At 39.2% G+C, this 21,206-nt stretch overlaps 1 protein-coding gene across 2 annotated transcripts in view; it reads right to left on the bottom strand.

The window, feature by feature from the left end:
• The window catches only part of LOC140492260 (lysine-specific demethylase 3B-like), a 129,443-nt gene that overhangs the window by 8,330 nt on the left and 99,907 nt on the right, over positions 1 to 21,206 (bottom strand). Inside the window, exons 17-24 of one of the 2 annotated variants that reach the window (XM_072591195.1) lie at positions 18,490 to 18,749; positions 11,692 to 11,961; positions 10,502 to 10,673; positions 9,969 to 10,059; positions 9,753 to 9,883; positions 8,517 to 8,636; positions 4,375 to 4,398; positions 1,131 to 1,270 (exon numbers count right to left, since the gene is read on the bottom strand). In XM_072591195.1, coding sequence (XP_072447296.1) covers positions 1,131 to 1,270; positions 4,375 to 4,398; positions 8,517 to 8,636; positions 9,753 to 9,883; positions 9,969 to 10,059; positions 10,502 to 10,673; positions 11,692 to 11,961; positions 18,490 to 18,749 — 1,208 coding nt within the window. The remainder of the gene's footprint in view (positions 1 to 1,130; positions 1,271 to 4,374; positions 4,399 to 8,516; positions 8,637 to 9,752; positions 9,884 to 9,968; positions 10,060 to 10,501; positions 10,674 to 11,691; positions 11,962 to 18,489; positions 18,750 to 21,206) is intronic. The other variant, XM_072591196.1, reaches the window with a different exon arrangement.

The following is a 21,206-nucleotide window of genomic DNA, read 5'->3' as shown; positions in this document are numbered from 1 at the left end:
TGGAGAATAGAGTCCACGCGTTATAAAGGGCAAGAATATTGTGAAGGACCAAGACAAAAATGTCATTTTAAACAGCCAAACAAAGAAATGAAGAGTAAATCACACTAACTTACTGGTGGAAAACCTGTTGGGGAAAATGAGGCACTTATAAACTATAATGCTACAAATGGAAGATGTATATATATCTAATAGGAATAAGTATGCACAGAAGCAGTATTATTCCATGTGAGTATGGAAATGTTCCAATAAAACTATACTGAGTATTTATGAGAATAGGCAAGACTTTTTCATCTGCAGGAAAGGTCAAAATAGCAAAAGACAAGCCCTGTAAAATGTGTGTTCAGGATTCATTTGCTGTTACACAAGTTAGAATCCTAAGAAATAGATGTGCTGGAAAGTTGAGGAACAAAAAAAAAAATCTGAATACAGTATGTCTGAGAAATATTCACTGAATAGATTAATATTAAGTTAGGATCCATTACTGTAGTAAACAGAATAATTTAAGTGTGGCAGAAAGAAATTAATCAAAAGGAAGTGAAAACAACAGCTTTCCTCGGCCAGAAGACAAGCATTTTAGCATGTTGAATGAGAGTAGGAAAGAAATTTACACAATAATGACTAAAGCCACGATACTTGAGGAAGTCAACAAATTCAGGTTGGCAAGTGCATTTTCATTAAAATCAGAAAATAGTAATTGTGTAAACTACCAGAATTGTAATACAATTGCACTTAAGTAAAAGTTTAAAATGTATTTTGGAAACAGTGGGTGATTCAAAGCTTTAGTTTTGAACTGGAATATCTACAGTGCTGCAGAGTGTTGTCCAAGACAAAGCAATGTTCTTGTTTGGTATCTCACCCAGCACCTTAAATATTTACTCTCCATCACCAGCTCAAAGTATCACTGTGCACCACTGGTAAGATGCAATGCAGCAATTCAACAGTATTCCTTTGGAAATTCCACAGCCCAAAAATGGTGGTAGTTCAAGCTGACAGTTCACCAGCATCTTCACAACAGCTCTATATCCTGTCCTTGCCAATGACATCCATATCCAATGGATAAATCATTAGAACATCTTAACATGATACCTTTGGTAAAGGACATTCACACTTAAGTCCACTGTGAAGCTCACCTTTCTGAGCAGCTCTCTGATCTTCTCTGCATCTTTAGCTGCATAGATGTGCCAGAGTGCACCAGCCTTCTCTTTGCTTTTGTGGATTCTTTTCTTCGTCACCTCATCCACGTCACCCTCCTCAATGGTCTTCATTACCTCTGATCATATACAACACAATAATGCACGATATACAGTAAAGTATATTGACTTCTACAGTGTTTTGAACAGCGAATAGCATTGCAAGGTACTTCACAGAGCTAGTTCCAAGTAAATAAACGCTGAGCACATGAATGAGATGTTAGAGGGATTGAAAAAGGCGGGTGTTAATGGGAGTCATAAAGGAGAAAGAAGCAAATAGTGTTGGTCCCACATTGTAGAATGTTGAACCAGTACAGTTGACACAGCCACCAACAGTGGGAAATAGGTTGTATGACCAGAAGAGATGGCAGAGATGGGGGTGGTAATGTCATGAAATGGTTTAAATGCAACGACAAGAATTTTAACTGGAAGCCTTAAGGAGCAGGGAGCCAACATGGCAACAAGATCAGGTGCAATGGATGATGTCCCTTTTATTTCTTTGACCAATTATATGGATGCTACCTGGCCTGCACAGAGAGACTTAGGTTGCTGGCCAACTGCACAGTTTACAGCAATGCAACCCAAAGCTTTTTCTGCTGTGACCAATGTTAATATTTCACATTTGGCGAGACCACAGGGTAGGGTGGGTGGTTGGGTAATATGTGGTCAAGGGAATTGATGAGCAGATGAGACGCTAGTTTAACCAATAGTTGAAGATATATAGCAAACGAAAAGTCAAAGATGAGGTAGCTAGAAGTTTGAGAATCCAGATTTAAGTGACTTGATGGAAGAATTTTATTTCCATGCGCTGTTGCAGAAAGAAATAGGGTTGGAATGGATTTGGGGGTGACAAAGTAAAATGGGCCAAATGATCCTTGTTTACAGAACTTGGGGAAATTAAAGAGATTATAAGAGATGGCCTCCAGTAGCAGTACATACATTTCTGTGGAGGCAGGTTTCCGGAGAACTTGAAGGAAATGAATTCAGAGAAGAGAAGGCAAGGAGAACTGAGATGGACATTAAAGTCATAGAGGATATGGAATCAGCCGGTGCATACTGAGATGGTGGAAAGGAGGGAAGAAATATTTTTATGGCAGAGAAGAGATTTAAAACAAAATTTTGTTTTAACAGCCTATCACCACAGCGCTTGAAAGAAGAACAGCGATACAAAATCGTTAGGAACAAGATTTAAATAAGGGTAACGCAAGACCACCATCTATGAGCAAACCTTTAGTTAAAATTAAGATGCTAATGTAATCATACATAGATTATGGATGAGCAAGGACCTTGCTTAAAAGTGAACATTCTGGACGGACCAGTTCGACAATGAATAATTTTAACCTGGAAGCTTGCGGGATAGCTAGCAATCAAGCAGACTGACCATTTGTACCATACCTTGCTATCTTGACATGATAAACCTATAACTTTTGCCACTTAGCTATGTTGGACAAAAATTGTAAATAGATCATGGAAGCCCATTGAGGACTTGTCTACTCCATCAACTTTTATATTTTTTCTCTTTCTGCTTTGAAGGGCTGTAATGCTGAACTCCTAACTTTAAAAAATTTTTCTGATACCTAAGAGTTTGTCGTCGGCACTTTTGCATCTAAGATAGTGCCAAAAATGGCGACTTTGCACACTTTTCACTGTTCTCATGAATCCCTGTATAGGAAGCTAGTGCACACGTGCAGCAGGTATTCAGGAAGGCTAATGGAATATGGGCTCTTATTTCAAGGGGGTTGGAGTATAAGAGTAGGGAAATCTTACTGCAACTGGATAAAGTGCTGGGAGATCACACCGAGAGAACTGAGAGCAGTTTTGTCCCTTATTTAAGGGGAGAGATCATTTCATTGGAGGCAGTTCAGAGAAGCTTCACTGGGATGATCCTGGTATGGAGGGATTGTCTTACGAGCAAAGGCTAAGCAGGCTGGAACTCTACTCACTGGAGTTGAGAAGACTGCGAGGCGATCTCATTGAAACATATCAGATTGTTAAGGGGCTTGACAGGGTCAATGCTGAAAAGATGTTTCCCTTCATGGGAGAGTCTAGGACCAGAGGGTATAGTCTCAGAGTAAAGGGACACCAAGTTAAGACCGAGCTGAGGAGGAATTTCTTCTCTCTCAGAGTTGGGTGTCTTTGGAACTCCTGGCCTCAGAAAGCTGTGGGGGCTGAGTCCTTGTGTATATTTAAGGCTGAGGTAGATAGATTCTGGATCAGTCACAGAGTCAAGTGTTGCAGGAAAAAGGCAAGAAAGTAGATGTGAGAAATTTTGGATCAGCTATTACTCTCTTAAATGGTGCAAAAGTCTTGAGGAGCTAAATAGCCTACTCAAGTTCCTATTTCTTATGACCTTATGAGATGCAAACTCCAAGGTATAACGACTGGTTTATTGTCTGATTCTGTGCATTTATTTTAACTAGTTTGGAATCATCATTGCTGTTCGCTACAGTTGAGTAGTCATTACAGTGATAAAGCTCCACACAACTGGTAAATTATGTAAAATAAAACAAAAAGTGTGTCAGCAAATTATTGATTACACACAGCTACTAAAAACCTTTACTGCAGTAGTTGGTTACCTGACACACATTATAAAACTAATGCAGAATTTCAAATAATTTTAGAGGCCCAGGAAACAAAGTGTAAAGAACACTGCCATTTGCCACATTGCCAGGTTTCTGACAAGTTAAGTACAAACCAAGCCTCAAATTCATGATTCAGTCAGTAACAGTTTTCAGAAGTAAAGTTGATAAATGGAAAATGTAGGTGTTAAATTTTGAGAAATGTCAGTCAATGCGATTAGCCATAATTAACAGTGAAATATTAAGTGCATAAAAAGCTTAAGTTGTTCGAAGTTAAAGATGCATTAAAAATTTAGGCCTTTTGGAATGTCTTGACAACTGAGGCCAATCAGAGAATTGCAAAGGGAACCATGAACTCCAGCACACACAGAAAATGACCTGCTGCACGTCCTGAGCACAAGAATATTTCAACAAATGAATAAAGCTATTTGCTTAGTGGATGTAGAGATTGTTGTGTTATTTTCAGTGCCACCCACAGTTCTTAAGGTATTTGCAGCCTACTTCAGAAATGTGCCACCACCACCTGATCTTATGAATAATGGAAAAAAATGAGAAACGACTGCAATGTACCACATGCCTCAAAAACAGAATGAAAATACACAGACCTGTCACTCCATTGTTGTCTGTACCTGTGAAGGAGAAAATTAATCATGTAACTTAAAAAAATACAATTATCTAGTGTGACCCAGCCCCACAAAAAAATTAAAGCTCTATATTTGATTTAAATGTGATTATTAAGAGCTTCCCAACTAACTCCTTTGACTCAAGATCATTCTATTCAGTTTTTTAGGGTCCTTAGAAAAGACTGCCAATCCCTCCCCTTCTAGAGGTGCTGCCTTCTTGCTAAGACTATACAAGGAATACCATGAACACTTATCTGAGATATATTGTCATTGGAGACATTCCAGAGCAGGGTAAATAGGCTGATCATAGGTACAGAGATCAGGTTGAACCTGTTCTCATTTTGAAGAATGAGGGGTGACCTTACTGGAGCATACAAAATTTTTGGGGAACTTGACAGGGTAGATGTGGAAAAGTTGTTGTCTCTTGTTGGGAGAATCTAATATCTCAGGGTATAATCACAAAATTAAGGGTTGCCCATTTAAAACAGGGATGGAAAGAAATTTTTGCGCTTAAAGTTGTGAATTCGTGGAATGCTTCACTGCAGAGGGTTAGAGAGTCACTGATTCATAGTGTTCTAGGTTGAGAAAGATTTTTAATCAAAAAAGCAATCAAGGATTATGCAGAAAAGGCAGGTAAAAATAGAATAATAACTGTCAGATGATCTATTATCTCACCAACTGGGCTGAATGTCTATTTCTTCTTCCACATTTGATAGTGATACGGAGCACAATGGTTTAGTTCCACAGTCACAAACTGGTTTGCTGGGAAGAGGTCACTATTCTTGCATTTGCCTTGAGGACGGGTGCCAGCTAGCTACATACACAGTCAAGAATATTTACCCTGTCTTGACTAAGCTTAAGATTTATCAAAAAACTATCAATTTCTCAATATTAAACCTACAACTTAAATAATCTCGGCTCCCCCCTTAGTTGAAATATAATTGGAACCTAAGAATCCTTACAAAGCTTATCCTCTCTTGACTCAGTGGGCAGCTCAATAATGAAAGATTAAAACACAAAATTCTATAACCATGCACATCAGGGCCACTGATTTACAGTACAATTTAAATTCTGTTTTACTAATTGGGCATATAGAATTTCTTTGATTGAGGACTGAATGTGAATATTTAATCACTTTTTCTGAAACAAGAGCAAGTCAGTGGTCTTGAACATGACAATGAAAATGATGAGAATACAGGGCTTCTTCAAAAGTACCACATCACTGCACAACAAAATTGGTACAATATCCTCCAACTGACATGACTAACAAAAAAAATTTCAACATAAGTATTCAGTTCTGGATTAGTGTAGTTATAGGGTGCAATTTTTACTGCAGACATAATTCTGAGGTTGCAGTGAGGTGGCACTGGAGAACATGCTTCTGATGAGGGGCGGTGGCACAACTTGGTCTCTGCAATTTCAAAAACGTGAAATATATTTTACAACCTTCGATCTGAGATGGAAAAGGACACTGTTGCCAGCAGTCTCTCAGTTTTTATACCAGGATCTTAAAAAGGAAATATCTCAAATGCTCAGTTTTGATGAGTGACACCAACACAATTATTAACTAAAGGTGCTTAATATTTGTATTCTGGAATAGTTTCTGGCACAGAAGCGTTGCCATATTAGGAAATTTGATCATAGACTTTGTGATCACAGGTTTGGCATTCCCAACAGTTTGTTTACTTCAAATTAATTAATTCAATTTCATGGCTAAAAAAATAAATGATAATCTCTCTCTTCTGGATTTAAGATGCTTTAAAGAATAGATTAACACTCATCAGTTAAGCTCTTTAATACTATTACACTTCTTATAGCATTTAAAAATCATGTTACATCATTATCTTAAGAATGAAAGTATCTTGAATGTTTAAACAGATGTACTAATGATTACTAATCCAACGACGGTCCATTCAAATCAACAAATGCTGGTGATCACAGCAGGTCAGACAGCATCCATGGAGAGAGCGCAAACTAACGGTTTGAGCCTAGATGAGTCTTCAACAGGGTTTCAGCTCAAAATGTTAGTTTGCTCTCTCTCCATGGATGCTGTCTGACCTGCTGTGATCACCAGCATTTGTTATTTTCAGGACAGATTCCAGCCTTTGCAGTAATTTGCCCGTATTTCTATCTACACACATATGCACTCGAATGTGAGACTGAATGACTGAGAGACAGTGCATATACATGTTGTATGAGGTAACTTTATATGACAGCATAAATCACTTGAGAGGAGCAAAATTGATATCAAATTATCTATGGTGATATGAGGACTAATGGTTAAAAAAGTAGGTTTGTGAGATAGACAGGAAGGAAGGGAAGAAAGAGAGGGAGGGAGGGAGAGAGGGGGAGGGAGAGGGAGGGAGAGAGAGAGAGGGGGAGGGAGGGAGAGAGAGAGAGGGGGAGGGAGGGAGAGAGAGAGGGGGGGAGGGAGGGAGAGAGAGAGGGGGAGGGAGGGAGAGAGAGAGGGGGAGGGAGGGAGAGAGAGAGGGGGATTTAGAGAGGGAGGGGGATTTAGAGAGGGAGGGGGATTTAGAGAGGGAATTCTCATATATTGGACAGAGGAAACTTGAACAATGGTTAATAAAAATCAGGATGAGCAGAAGGTCAGAATTGGAGAAGCGCTGAGAACCGGGGGTTTTACAGGATATGGAGTTAGGAAGTGATGTGACAAGGGTGGGATCTGAAGGTTGAAGATATTTAAATGAAGACTTAAATAAGCTGATAACCAATGACCACCAGCAAATACTGGTATGATGGATGAAGAGGACTTGACAAGGGTTTGTGTCTGAGACTTGTCTCGGCGTCAAGCATAACAGCAATGATTCAATCAGTCCAGTTCAACCTCAAGCCAGTTGTCACGGAGAGGGGTGTAGTCAATGATCAAGCACAGAATTGGCTTGGGTCTTTCAAAATGCAGACACACACACAATAACATTTGAATACACAGGGGGCTGGATTCTACAGTCAACACTGAAGTGATATTATGACTTGCCACTGATTGAATAATAAGTCTCATTGGGGCCTGTGGTGAGAATTTCAGTTTTCCCACCATAATCCAATTGACCACACTGTTCTTTACCAATCATTCTCAGCACTGGAACTATGTCAACACTGTCAAAAAATCTACACATTTTAATGGATTTTCATAGACCTCCCAAAAAGGAAACTAAAAGCACCAAAACAAAATCACTTAATTTTTTTTCCAAACATAGCAAATTAAAGATTGGGACACATACAATGGATGAAGGTAGATGCTAAAATAGACTAAGATATTATTTTTAAAAATTAGTACTAGCATAGATTATAATGTAATCATGTAACATAACAGTTATGTTGCTTATCAAATGATAGTAACCACATCAGCAGCATACTAACAACAGAACTAAGTGATCCCACAACTAATGATCAAATCAAAGCTATGCAGTTCTGCAACAGCCATGAATAGCTTAAAGAAAAACAGAAGAAAGCACAACAAATATCCTCAAAACCAGCATAGCCCGTACATCAGTATAAAAGATAAGGCTGCAGAAATAATGAGTGGGTGACTCATCTCAATCTCCTCTTGAGGACACAGTCAATCTAACTTATTCTATACTGATAGGTATACTGTCAGCACTACCATCCATCCCTTACGAATTCCAATTCAGAGGTTAATTAAAGGTGTGTAAAGGTTACTGGTTATAATGTGTTTGAGAGGCACACAATGATTTTACCAGTCCTTTTTTAAAGATCAATCTATTTACGTGCTAACTTTAAAAAAAAAAGTCAACATTGGAGGGAAAATCACACGTAATTATGACAACTTCGGATTCATGTTAAAATGGTCCTGAATATAATCCTACCACTTTCAGACACAGGAAACGTGACATGGAGTCACACACACAAAAACACACAGTTTGCACATTTAATTTTACAGCTTCCACATAAATAAAGGAAGTCAAGTTCATAGTGAAGCCACAATTTATGATTAATTCTGCAGAACAGCAGCAGTAACATGAAGTTATGTCACTTGAGAAAATTATGAACAATGCAAGGAACTGCTTTGATTGTGCAATTTGTCATCACTACATTACCAGAATAAGTTACCTATCACTGAAAACTAAACTACTGACTGCACTTACCTTCTTCATGATTGTTTTCTCCTAATGGTATACCAACATAAACCATCACATTAACCGCATCTGATACATCCAAATGGAGGTTTGTTGTTCCAACTTTCCGATCTTCTGTTGTTATTAACCCTAATGAGAAAAGGCAATGCACTTCATTCATTTTAATTTAATTACAGTGACGCATATAATTAATTATTAACCTAAAGACCAGGTGGACAGTAAATATTCTTCCAAAGCAGTAAGAAGTGCTCCAAAAGATCAATATGATTTTATAACCAAGTTAATTACTTGCCAAATTAATATACTAGACATGTGGAAGCTGAGAGAGAAGAAAATATGACAAACATTTTAACCATGCAGAAAAATGACTGAAAACCATGTCTGATCACCATCTGCCAGACTGACAAAGTACTTCAATTAGAACACAGAAGACAAAATGGTCATAAAAGATTAACCAGATCAGAACTATAAAACAGGATCTGTGCTTATGGCCTTTTAAGCAGTGGATTCAGGGTAACATTTCCGAACCACCTTGCTTTGCTAACATGTCTTTGTAGTTCTGCACATAACTTAGATAGAAAAGATACAATGTTCATCAAGCAAATGATAAAACTCAATTGAGCAGCTTCATTTCATTGATGAAGATGTCAGGAGTGCCTCTTGTTTGGCTATTATGATTTTGTTTATATCAACCAAAGCTAAATTTCCAGTCACACTTGAAATCTTCCATAAGTTTCACATGACAGACATCTAAAGTTGTGGTTTACCTCATCAAGAGGCAATAGAAATACAAGTTCTTGTACAACAAATTTTATTATTAGTTTACCTGTACATATTGCCTAACTAATATCTATGTGTGAATAAATTACTGCTTGCCAGTATTGCCAGGAACCAAAGTAACTGGTCTTCCAAGGTTTGAAAATGAACTAAAATATGTACAAAGTACTACACTAGACTCATAATACAGCCCCTGGGAATTGAATTCTATACATTAATGGTATGTATTTGGCAAGATACAATGCCAATTTCTGCAATCAGGTTTGCCTGGGATCAGCAACTTTACACCACAAGAATGGAAGAGTTCTACTGCTACACTGAAATTCCAAGCTTGGATCAGAATTCAAACTCTTGCATAATGAAGCACACACAACAAATTAAACTAACTTTGAGGAAGGCCAGGAACTAATATGTTGACATACTTGTGTAAATCAGAGGGAACCTTTTAATACAATGTGCGTTACTGACCATATGCATTGTACATCTTTGGTCCGAGGTCAGGGCGTACAAAATAATTTGGGAGCCGTGAAGCCAGATTTAACCTTCCATCTCTTTTTGTGTATTCAGGTAGTGGGAGGTTGTTCATCAAATCTTCAAATCTGCATGACAAGAAATAAGAGGCTGACTTTTTGCATCTGCAATCTAAGAGCCTGAAGATATCAGCAGGAGTGCAAATTATATTACCTGGTTGGCATCATGTCCCTAAAGTCTTCACCTGGAGGCCAGTCTTTGAGCTTCAATACCATTGGCTGTCCTCCTTCAGATTTCAAACGCTCTGTGGCACAAAAGCATAATTCAAATTGGACTCCAGGAATTTTGAATAGGTGGACATGGCTCCAAACCTTATGTGTATGAAACAGTTTGAATAAACTGCTGTCAGTCTGATCTTCCTCACTCATGAGGAAAATACTAGAGCCCATCATAAAAGATGTAAGAACAGAATATATATAAATCATTAATGGGATTGGAGGGCTGACGGACTCCTTGCCTCAATGCTTCAGTATAATTATCAGCAAAGTCACTGGCTTTGCTCATAAATCAAACCAGTTGATAGCTGACATGTCGAAGGTGAAATGTATTGATCCTATTCATTTCCCATGAAAACAGAAATCAGTTGGGCTTGATTGAGAGACCTGTACAGTGGAATATACCACTGACGGGTTTAGAACTTGAAAATACAAGACTTAAACACACTTAAAAATACTCTTTCTACTTACTTGAAATGATCTCAAAGCCATCCCAAAAATCCCGGACTTTCACATCAGAGATGATGGCACAGTTCCTACAGTTGACCAGATCAACTTCTTGGTCTCCAAACTCTCGGCTGAAAGCTTCCGGTTTCCAGAGGGCTGAATTCAATTTCTTATGGACACCAGACACCAACACCGGCTGGCAAGAGAAACAGATCAGTCATAAGATAAAGGTCTGAAGATTCAAAGCACTCTTGAATTGATTTGTGTTTTTTTTTAAATGAATGACCATGCTGTGTTAGAGTGAAATAATTACTGATCAATATGGTTAGCAGTAAAACTAATATCAGGCTACTCAATGGAGCTGAGTCTACAGATAAACAGTCACAATGTCACAACAGTAGAATCCAAATTCCTTTACGGTTTGCGTGGACCAAAATAGTATTTATTTTAAACAATTACAATTTTCCGGTGCTACATTCACAGATTATTGGTGTGAACTAATCAGGTGTGCTAAGTTTTTAAGAGGTAAAGCACAGGCAGTATGTTTGCATACAGATGTGGAACCATGCTCTTGAAATACAAGACTAAGATGGATAGGTACCCAATTTTCTTTTACCTCTGCAATTGATCTGTATATAAAAACAGAATGAACTTATTGCAAAATGTGACAATGGACTAAAACTCAAGGCCAGTTTGAACTGTTGTCACTCTAAACTATCACATGAAGACAATTTTCAAAAAAATGTGTGAATGATCGACAGATCTCCTTAAAAGGTTTGAAGTGCCGAACTGAAGAATTTTTAAATTGCTGGATAATAATGCGTAGCATCAGTAAGAGAGAAGTTTGGTGACATACCAAACTTAAAAAGCTATCATCTCTGATAATGTGTTAATGGAAGATGATGCCCCCAGACCAAAATATAACATAAAAGGAGGACAAAGTGACTAACAATGTCATGATTTCTTTTTAAAAAGGATGGTCATTGCATTTCCAGGTTGAGTATGACTGGGAAAACTCATTGAATGCTTGTAAATAATTCATTTTACAGAGTATTTCCAAAAAAATTATCATGCACAACTTTGTACCCACACCCCACTAAAAGTGGTTTTGTCTTCACACTTGTACCATTAGCAAGCCAACCAGAAAGTGATTCAAAGACTTGCATGCGTGCATTCAATTATGTAGGATCATTCTTTGTGGCTAGAATGGTTACCTGCCCCTGCTTCCAGCATTCCCTAAATATTTTCCAGTTATTTTTGTTGCTGGGGTCTTGGAGACAGAGCAGACGACCATCACAGAGCCAGCAGTGTTGTGTGTTTGGGTCCAGAACACTCATTTCCATTACACCTTGCTTTTTACTCTCCTTCAATGCTTCTGTAGGATTCCCACTTCGCTTTGACGTGTCTGTAGACATTTTGTTCTCTACCACTGACGCAATTATGTGATCCAGGAAGTTTGGTAGGCCCCCCTTCCCCTTATCAGCCTGTGTTTAAAAAACACAAAAACAACTGCGTTAATTACTAATAGCTATTAATCAGTCACTTGAAATAAAATAATTTCAATGTTCTCCTTTGTGGGAGGCATCTAGAATGTAATATTTTGGACTATTAACATAGCTTCTATTACATAGGAATGGCAAGGCTGTTGAAACGCCTCGAACACAGATTGCTTAGGGTGTAGGTTTGCTCACTGAGCTGTACGTTTGATATCCAGACGTTTCATTACCTGGCTCGGTAACATCATCAGTGGCGACCTCCAAGTGAAGCGAAGCTGTTGTCTCCTGCTTTCTATTTATATCTTTCTTCTGGATGGGGTTCCTGGGGTTTGTGGTGATGTCATTTCCTGTTCATTTTCTGAGGGGTTGATAGATGGTATCTAGATCTATGTGTTTGTTTATGGCGTTGTGGTTGGAGTGCTAGGCCTCTGGAATGTCTTTGCTTAGCCTGTCCCAGGATAGATGTGTTGTCCCAGTCGAAATGGTGGTTTTTTTCATCCGTGTGTAGGGCTACGAGGGAGAGAGGGTCTTGTCTTTTTCTGGCTAGCTGATGTTTGTGTATCCTGGTGGCTACCTTTCTTCCTGTTTGTCCTACGTAGTGTTTGTGGCAGTCCTTGCATGGAATTTTGTAGATGACGTTGGTTTTGTCCATGGGTTGTACTGGGTCTTTTAAGTTTGTTAGTTTTTGTTTGAGAGTTGTTGGTGGGTTTGTGTGCTACTAGGATTCACAGGGGTCTTAGTAGTCTGGCTGTCATTTCTGAAACTTCTTTGATGTATGGTAAGGTGGTTAGGGTTTCTGGCTGTGTTTGGTCTGCTTGTCGGGGTTTGTTCCTGAGGAATCTACGGACTGTATTTTTTGAGTATACGTTCTTCATGAATACGTTGTATAGGTGGTTCTCCTCTGTTTTCCAAATTTCGTCTGTGCTGCAGTGTGTGGTGGCTCATTGGAATAGTGTTCTGATACAGCTTTGTGTGTGTGTGTGTTGGGATGGTTGCTGGTGTAGTTAAGTATTTGGTCAGCCACAAAAAGACACGATCCTCTCTCCCTGTAGCCCTACACATGGATGAAAAAAACCCCACCATTTCAACTGGGACAACACATCTATCCTGGGACAGGCTAAGCAAAGACATGCCAGAGAATTCCTAGAGGCCTGGCACTCCAACCACAGCGCCATAAACAAACACATAGATCTAGATGCCATCTATCAACCCCTCAGAAAATAAACAGGAAATGACATCACCACAAACCCCAGGAACCCCATCCAGAAGAAAGATACAAATAGAAAGCAGGAGACAACAGCTTCGCTTCACTTGGAGGTCGCCACTGATGATGTTACCGAGCCAGGTAATGAAATGTCTGGATATCAAACCTACAGCTCAGTGAGCAATCCTACACCCTAAACCTCAACCTGAGCTACAAACCTTGCACAGAGATCGCTTTTACTTTCCTTGAATTAAGATCAAATCCAAATATCCATATAATTTGTAGTATGAAATGTGCCCATTCTTCAAAATGGTAAATGATTTTTAAGTAATTTAACTAGTATTCATTTCTTAGCTTGTAATTATAGTCCCTGGTTCAGCAGAAAAAAGTTCTCCACTATTCACACCAGTGATTGCTGTTCCATGTAATGGCTAGATCATACGGCTTTAGTATTTACTCCCAAATAAATCTGATTTACTGGATTAAAAGTCAGCAGCATCCATGTTGACTTTCTCTGAACCTTCACCATTCCCTGAATTTCTTTTTTAGAAGCATGGCGCCAAATTTGGGCATGAAAACATCTCCTTTTATGCATAGTATTAAAGTCACTACAGATTCGAGATGCACGGATCAACTTCTGTGCAAACAATCTTATTTCAAACTCATGGTTGGACCAACCAACATCTGTTGTCCACTCTGGACTGCTAGAGGTTGGATTGGGGTAGGTGGGAGCGGTCGGGAAGGAGAAGAACAGAAATGGTATTGTAGTCAGGATGGTCTCCAACTTGTTGCATGCGTGTTACCATACATACATCTGGTGCACTCGCCCTTGTACATGCATTGGCAGTTGTGGGTTTATGAGGTGTTGGCTGGGGATTTGGATTTCGGATGGTGCACATTGCTCCCACGACATGAGGGAATCCATATTAAAGGTGGTGGACGGGGTGCCAATCAAGTGGACTGCTTTGTCTGGATAGCGTTGAACCCTTTGGATATTGTCGAAGCTGCATTCATCCAGGTGTGTGGAAGGGGTTTTGTTGCATCCCTAGCTTGTGCCTTGTAGATAGTGGACAAGCGCTGGAGAGACAGGAGATGAATTTCGTAGCAGAGCTGATCCTAACAGAAAATGGTGATGTTGTACATACACAAGGCAGGGCTTTGACCCGATTGCTATCACTTTGTGGGATAGTAAATCACTTTTGTGTTCACATCTTTCCTGACATACTTGGCAAAAGTTCTGATGCAATACTGCCACAGGCATTGTGCCACATGCCAGGATTAAGGAGACCTCTTGGAACTGGAGACGGGTTTGGAGGGAGGGGGTTGAGGGATCCACACATGGCCATCCATACACTGGGAATACTGACATTGATAGAGGCAGAATACACTTTTTGCTCTAAGATTGGTTACAATCGCAAGGGCATTGCAGAGCAGCTATATAGGTAGCAATACCCAGAGTAGGACAAGAATGGACAACATGCATATAAAATACAGCAGCAAACAGGATCTGGGATGGGAGCAAAAATGGTGTAAAGGCAAAATTAGTGAATCTTTATTTGAATGCATGTAATGTTTGGAACAAATGAAATGTGATCATATCGCCATTATGGAGACACAATTACAAGGAATTCCGAGTTGGGAATGAAATATTCAGAAGTATGTGACATTTTGAAAGGACATGCAGGTAGGAAGGGAAAAGGTGGCACAGTAACTTTATTTGTGTGAGATGGAATAAGTACAATAGCAAGAAATGAGATTGGATCAGGAGGTGTAGAATCCATACAGGTCAAGATAAGAAATAACAAGGGAAGATGACACTGGTACGAGTGGTCTGAAGGACTCCAACAGTAGCTATATGATGGGACAGAGAATATATCAGGAAATGATGAGGGCATGCAAGATAGACAGTACATTAATCATGGATGACTTGAGTATTCAAGTAGATTGGTAAAGTAAAACTGGTGGAGGTAGCCGCAATGAAAAATCTGTAGCTTTATTTCAAATAGTTTCCTGAAACGATACGTTGTACATCCAACCAGGGTTCAGTTTATTTTATATCTAGCAATATGTAACAAGTCAGGTGTAATAAATTATCTCAGAGTAAAAGACACCCAAAAGACAGAGACAGCTGCAGAATTCAGTGATCTTTTAGAGAGTGAGAAACGTGGGGCATAAACAATGAATGTAAACTTAAATAAGAATGATGACAGCAGCATTGGCTGGACAGTGGACTGGAAAAGGGACTTAAGCAACAAAGATGGTTGAGGAATAATTGCAGACATTTATCAAAATAATTCATGGCTCACAACAAAGATATAACCCTAAGTTCAGGATAGCATCAAACTGATAGACAGAAAATATGTGGTGAAGATTACTGGTAAGTCTGAAGATTAAAAATGTTTTAAAAACCAGGAAAAAATAAACTTTGAGGGCAAACTCATTAGCAATATCAAAAAGGGCAAAGGCTTCTTTAAATACATAAAATAGTAGAGAGAAGCCTAAGTGAATATTGGCCTTTAGACAATGAGTTTGGAAAAATAATAGCCAGAAACTAGGCAGCAGCAGAAGTGTTAAATAAATAATTTCTATAAGTCTTCACAGTAGAAGACATAATAGCGTTCCAAAAAATACTAAATGATCAAGGCGCAAAAGGAAACAAATAATAATCACGAGATAGCACTAGATATATTAACAAGGCTAAACTCAGCAAAGTCATGTTAAGATGCATCCTTGAATATTCAATGAAGTAACTACAGAGATGATGGATGCATGGGTAGCAATCTTCCATGAATCCATAGATTTGAGAAAAATTCTACAGGTTTTGCAAGCTGCCAATGTAACACCCTATAGGGAAGGGAGGTAGAACCAGTTAATAGTTGGCAAGGGAGCTTAATAGCTATCATTGGCAAAATATTTGACTTTATTATTAAGGATTCAATAGTAAACAATTAAGTTGCTTGAAGTCACTCACGGGACGTGGGCGATGCTGACTGGCCTGCATTTATTGCCTCTCCCTATTTGCCCTGGAGAAGGTGGTATTAAGCTGCTTTCTCAGATCGCTGCACAATGCCCTTAGGGAGAGAATTTCAGGATTTTGATCCAGTGACAGTGAAGGAACAGAAACAGATTTTCAAGTCAGGATGGCGAGTGGCTCGGACAGGAACTTCTAGGTGGTATTCCAATGTATCCGCTGCCCTTGTCTTTCAAGATAGAAGCATTCTGCAGTATGGAAAATGTGAAGGATCTTTGGTGAATTTCTGCGTGCATCTTCAAATTGTGTTCACGGATACTTTTAGGTGCTAGTTTTGGGGGGAGTGGATGCTTGTGGATCCAGTGCTAATCAAGTCAGTTGCTGTGTCCTGGAGGGCATCAAACTTTTTTAATGTTGTTGGAACTGCACTCACCCAGGTAAGTGGGTAGTATTCCAACACACTCCTTGTACCTCACAGATAGCGGTCAGGCTTGGGATAGTCAGGTGGTGAGTTACTTGCCTCAGTATTTCTAGCCACTGACCTGCTCTTGTAGCCACCTATGTGTTAAATCCAGTTGAGTTTCTGGTCAGTAGTAACTTCCAGGATGTCAATTGTGGGGGATTCAACGATGGTAACACCATTGAATATCAAGGGGTAGTGGTCAGATTGTCTCTTATTGGAGATGGTCACTGCCTAGCATTTGTGTGTTATGAATGTTATTGCCACTTGTCAGTCCAAGCTGGATATTGTCCAGGTTTTGTTGCATTTGAACATGGACTGTTTCAGTAATCGAGGAGTCGTAATAATACAAAATATAATCGAGCAAAATCAGTTGGTTTCATGGATGAGAAATTTTGTATGACAAATTTATTCAATAGGATAGATGAAAACAGGATAGATGAAAAATAGTAGATATTTGAATGGATAAGTTACCAAATGCTAGGCTACCTAAGATAAGAGCCCATGGTATTAGTGCCAGCACATTAGCATGAATAAAGGATAGGTCTACCAATAGGAAACAGTGTGGGCATTTTCAGGATGGCAGCCTGTAGTTAGTGGTGTGCTACAGGGATCAGTGCTAGCGCCACAATTATTCATAAATCAATAACTTGGATGAGATAAATGAATGAATTATTGCAAAGTTTGCAGATGACACAAAAATAGATGGGAAGGCAAGTGGTGAATATGACAGCAAACAGTCTGTCGAGAGACTGATAAGTTAAGTGAATGGACAAAAACTTGGCTGACACATAGGAAAATGTGAAGATGTGCACTTAAGCAGGATTAGAGAAATGGAATATTCTTTAAAAGGAGGAAGACTGCAGAAAGCTGCAGCACAGAGGGCTTTGAGAATCCTCAAGCATAAATTACAAAAAGCTAACACATGCTCTTTAGCTGGTAACAGGGAACACCTGAAACACTGAACAATTTGATTCATTTGTCTTAGGGAAGATCTAGTGACACAGTCCAAAGAAGGTTCACTTGGTTGATCCCAACTAAGATAGTGAGTTTCTTTTGACCAGAGGTTGAGTCTGTACTCATTGGAGTTAAAAACAGTAAGAGCCAACATTATTGAAACATACAAGATTCTTAGGGGGCTTGCAAGGGTAGATACTGAGAAGCCAAAACAATTCTGGAGATCAGTCGGTCAGGCAGCATCCATGGAAAGAAAGCAGGCTAACATTTCAAGTCTAGATGACTCTTCATCAGATGTTGTGTCCCTCATGAGACTGTCTAGGACTAGAGGGCATAATCTTAAGAGTAAGAATAAGGCCCACTTAGATGAGAAAGCATTTTATTTCTCAGTGGGTAATGAACTGGTGGAATTTTTTTATTGCAGAAGGCTGTAGACTTTGGAAAGTAGAGTTGAATATTATCAGATCATTGAAAGTCAGAGCAGGTATGATGGCCCAAATGGCGTATTCTTGTTCCTATACAGGAAGTTCTTCTATAACCCGCTCTTGCGCAACCCTGCGTCATAAAAAAAATTGCACTTTGGAAAAAGAGCTTAAAGTGTTGGCGATATAATTGAGTGACAGCCAACAAACATCTTAAAACTTGTGCTTTAGAAACAATGGCCCCTACTCGTCAATCACATTATAGCAAATTTGTGTTAATGAAATGCCCATTATAGCAGTATTCTTGTATTCTTATACTTTAGAATGACTATTCTTCTCAATTATACAATGATGATTAAAATACTTAATGATTTCCTTCTTCAACAGAAAATTCTAAACTCGCTAGTGAGAAGGCAGAGTGAACTCTCAGAATGTTTTGATTAGCTTGAAAAGTTTTTACCTCTTTTCAATATCCAGAGTTTGAAACATTAGACAAGCTTACCGTTGAAACGGACGTGAAAACTGATGGAAATGGAAGGCTTGCCTCAGCAGTTCCCCTCTGTAATTTTCCTGGAGCAGAATTTAGTAGATCCCGAAGGCTCGATCCTTCTGTCTTTGTAGTTGAGGGTCCTCCAGACAAAAGGCTGCTGAATGGCTCTAGTATGGAAGGAGGCTTAGATAAAGCGTTGAATGAGTCCAGTGCTAAGGGTGGCCTGGAATCTTGGCTTTGATTCAACACAGATCGCAAAGAATTGGCGCTTTCTGGGAAGGAAGGGAAAATAACACCTTGAACTAAATATATATTTATATGAATTCAAGGCGGCAGCAAGTATACTCTTTGCTTCTTATTCATATTAACCAAGATTGCTATTAATACAAAAGAAAGCTTCGTTAAAAACCTTTGCAGTGATCTGAATCAAAGTTATTAGCTGAGGCTTAAAATTTTGGATATCTACTTCTGCATTTCAGATATGCATCACCTCAAATTTGGCCCAGGATACCTCACATCAGAAAGAGGAGTATTACCACTGCTATAACAAGATGCTGCGCGACAATATATATTGTTATCCCAAGCAATCTCCCAATTAAATCTCTGGATGCCATGTTTCTCCATACTGTTCAACAATGCACAAAATGGGGTGCTCATTTGTGGATGTCAGCCTACCCTGGGAGATCTAATGACATGCTCCCTTGACACTATTTTCAATATTGATAAATTCATGGTAGTCTGGTCAAGTTATTTTTAAAAAATAGAATCCCTACAATGTGGAAACATGCCCTGTGGCCTAATAAGTTCACAGTGACCCATCCAGACCCATTCTCCCTACCTTGTATTTACCTCTGACTAATGCACCTAACCTACACATCTCTGACCACTATGGGCAACGTAGCATGGCCAATTCACCTAACCTGCACAACTTTGGGCCGAGAGGGGAAACCGGAGCACCCAGAGGAAACCCACGCAGACACGGGGAGAATGTACAAACTCCACACAGACAGTCACCCGTGGCTGGAAGTGAACCCAGGTCCCTGGTGCTGTGAGGCAGCAGTACTAACCACTGAGCCACCGTGCTGCCTTTATGAGGATGCATTAGTTCTTTTTCCTGAAGGAATAACAAATACTTAGTGCTGCAGGATCCTTGCTCTACAGCATTTTTAAAGCTCAAATTTGTCAACAACAGCATATAAATTCTAAGGTAACATAATGCAAACCATCAGGTTCACCAGTTGTTACAACACATGGCAAAGATGATCTACAGATTATATCAAGCATACAGAGAGTCATTGTTGATTATTCAAAAAACCCAACTAGTTTATTAATAGAAAAGGAGGAGGCATTGACTTCATAACAATGTCACTGCAGTGCCTGTATTTAGGAACAGATGTTACTATTAGTTACTTTGTGTGAAGGGGATCAACTGTAAAGCGACATTGAGAGGGCTTGTGTTGCTCTGATATTGCCCCTACCTCTGGACCAGGAGGCCCAGCTTCAAATCCCACCTGGTCCAGAAATGGGTCATGACTTGTCTGAGCAGGTTGATGAAAAATGTTTATAAATTAGAGGGCTGAACCAAGTTAGGAATGATCAACATGGCACCATTTTTAAAAGGAGAGAGAACAGTGATTGCATAAACTCAGCTTGAATCCTCAACCTAAAATCTTCCATACTCTTGGGTAAGAGTTTAGAAGTTATCTAATCAAAGTGTTTTAAAATGACAAAAGAATTTGGCACAGTAAACACTAAGAAACTACTATGCACAGAATGAGAAATTGATAAAAGTAGATTGATAAACCTAATAAGACAATCAGCACAACCAAACTGTGTCATTAATATTTGTGGGCTTTGCTAAGTGCACGTTATTGCTCCTGACTGGGTTGGTATGCTGGAAATCAAACCCTGGGATTCCCAGAGTCTTCACAGTAGATAAAAGTTTTAAAAAGTACACAGAATTCTCCAATTTACCTGATTTTCAGACTTGGGTTGACAGAAAGCATGGGCCATGTTTCTGTACTTAGCAAGAATGACTATTTATTACAAAAAAATCTCCAGTTGTAGGTGAACAATTATGAACCAACAAACAATTCCTTCGCTAAAACACTAAGCCCATTATAAATTTCCCTATGTACACACACACACACACACACACCTTGACATTATGGGTAGATGCAAGAACTAGTTCCTGAGCCCAGGGATTGTTGAGGTGATTCCTTTTCTGAGCAGATGCTGCTTTTTGATCTCTCTTCTCTAGAGATCGTCACTCATTTACAGAAGGCAAAGGGTAACTGGCTCACACTTACAAAGGCCTTTGACTTATCAATTAAGCGACAGTTTACAGCAACTGGAAAAGGGAAATAAACTATATATCTTCAGGCTTGAGACACCTTTCATAGCTGAACAAAAACAGCTCCTTCTCCAGGGGGCTGATGGTTTCTGCCAAAACATTTATAAACAAGCTGTTCAGCTACCCTGAAAGTTAGTCACATAGTTGTTGGAGGACAGAAAACCTTTCTCAACAAGTGCTAGTCACTAGCTCACAGGCCAATCTAATACTTGCTGCCAGTTAATGTTCCATTCATACATAGCCCTTGGCTTCAACTTGTCTACAAACTTGGCTTCACCAAGCAGCTATGTATACAGGACTTTGATTAAGTAATCTGATATTCATTTTCTAAAATGGCAATGATCCTTTAACATCCTTGGTTTTGAAAACCGTTCTT

This window comes from Chiloscyllium punctatum, chromosome 20 (genome assembly GCF_047496795.1).
Source record: "Chiloscyllium punctatum isolate Juve2018m chromosome 20, sChiPun1.3, whole genome shotgun sequence".
In the NCBI taxonomy this organism is placed as follows: Eukaryota; Metazoa; Chordata; class Chondrichthyes; order Orectolobiformes; family Hemiscylliidae; genus Chiloscyllium; species Chiloscyllium punctatum.
Note: the sequence above shows the minus strand (reverse complement) of the source record. Positions and strands in the feature narration are given on the sequence as shown.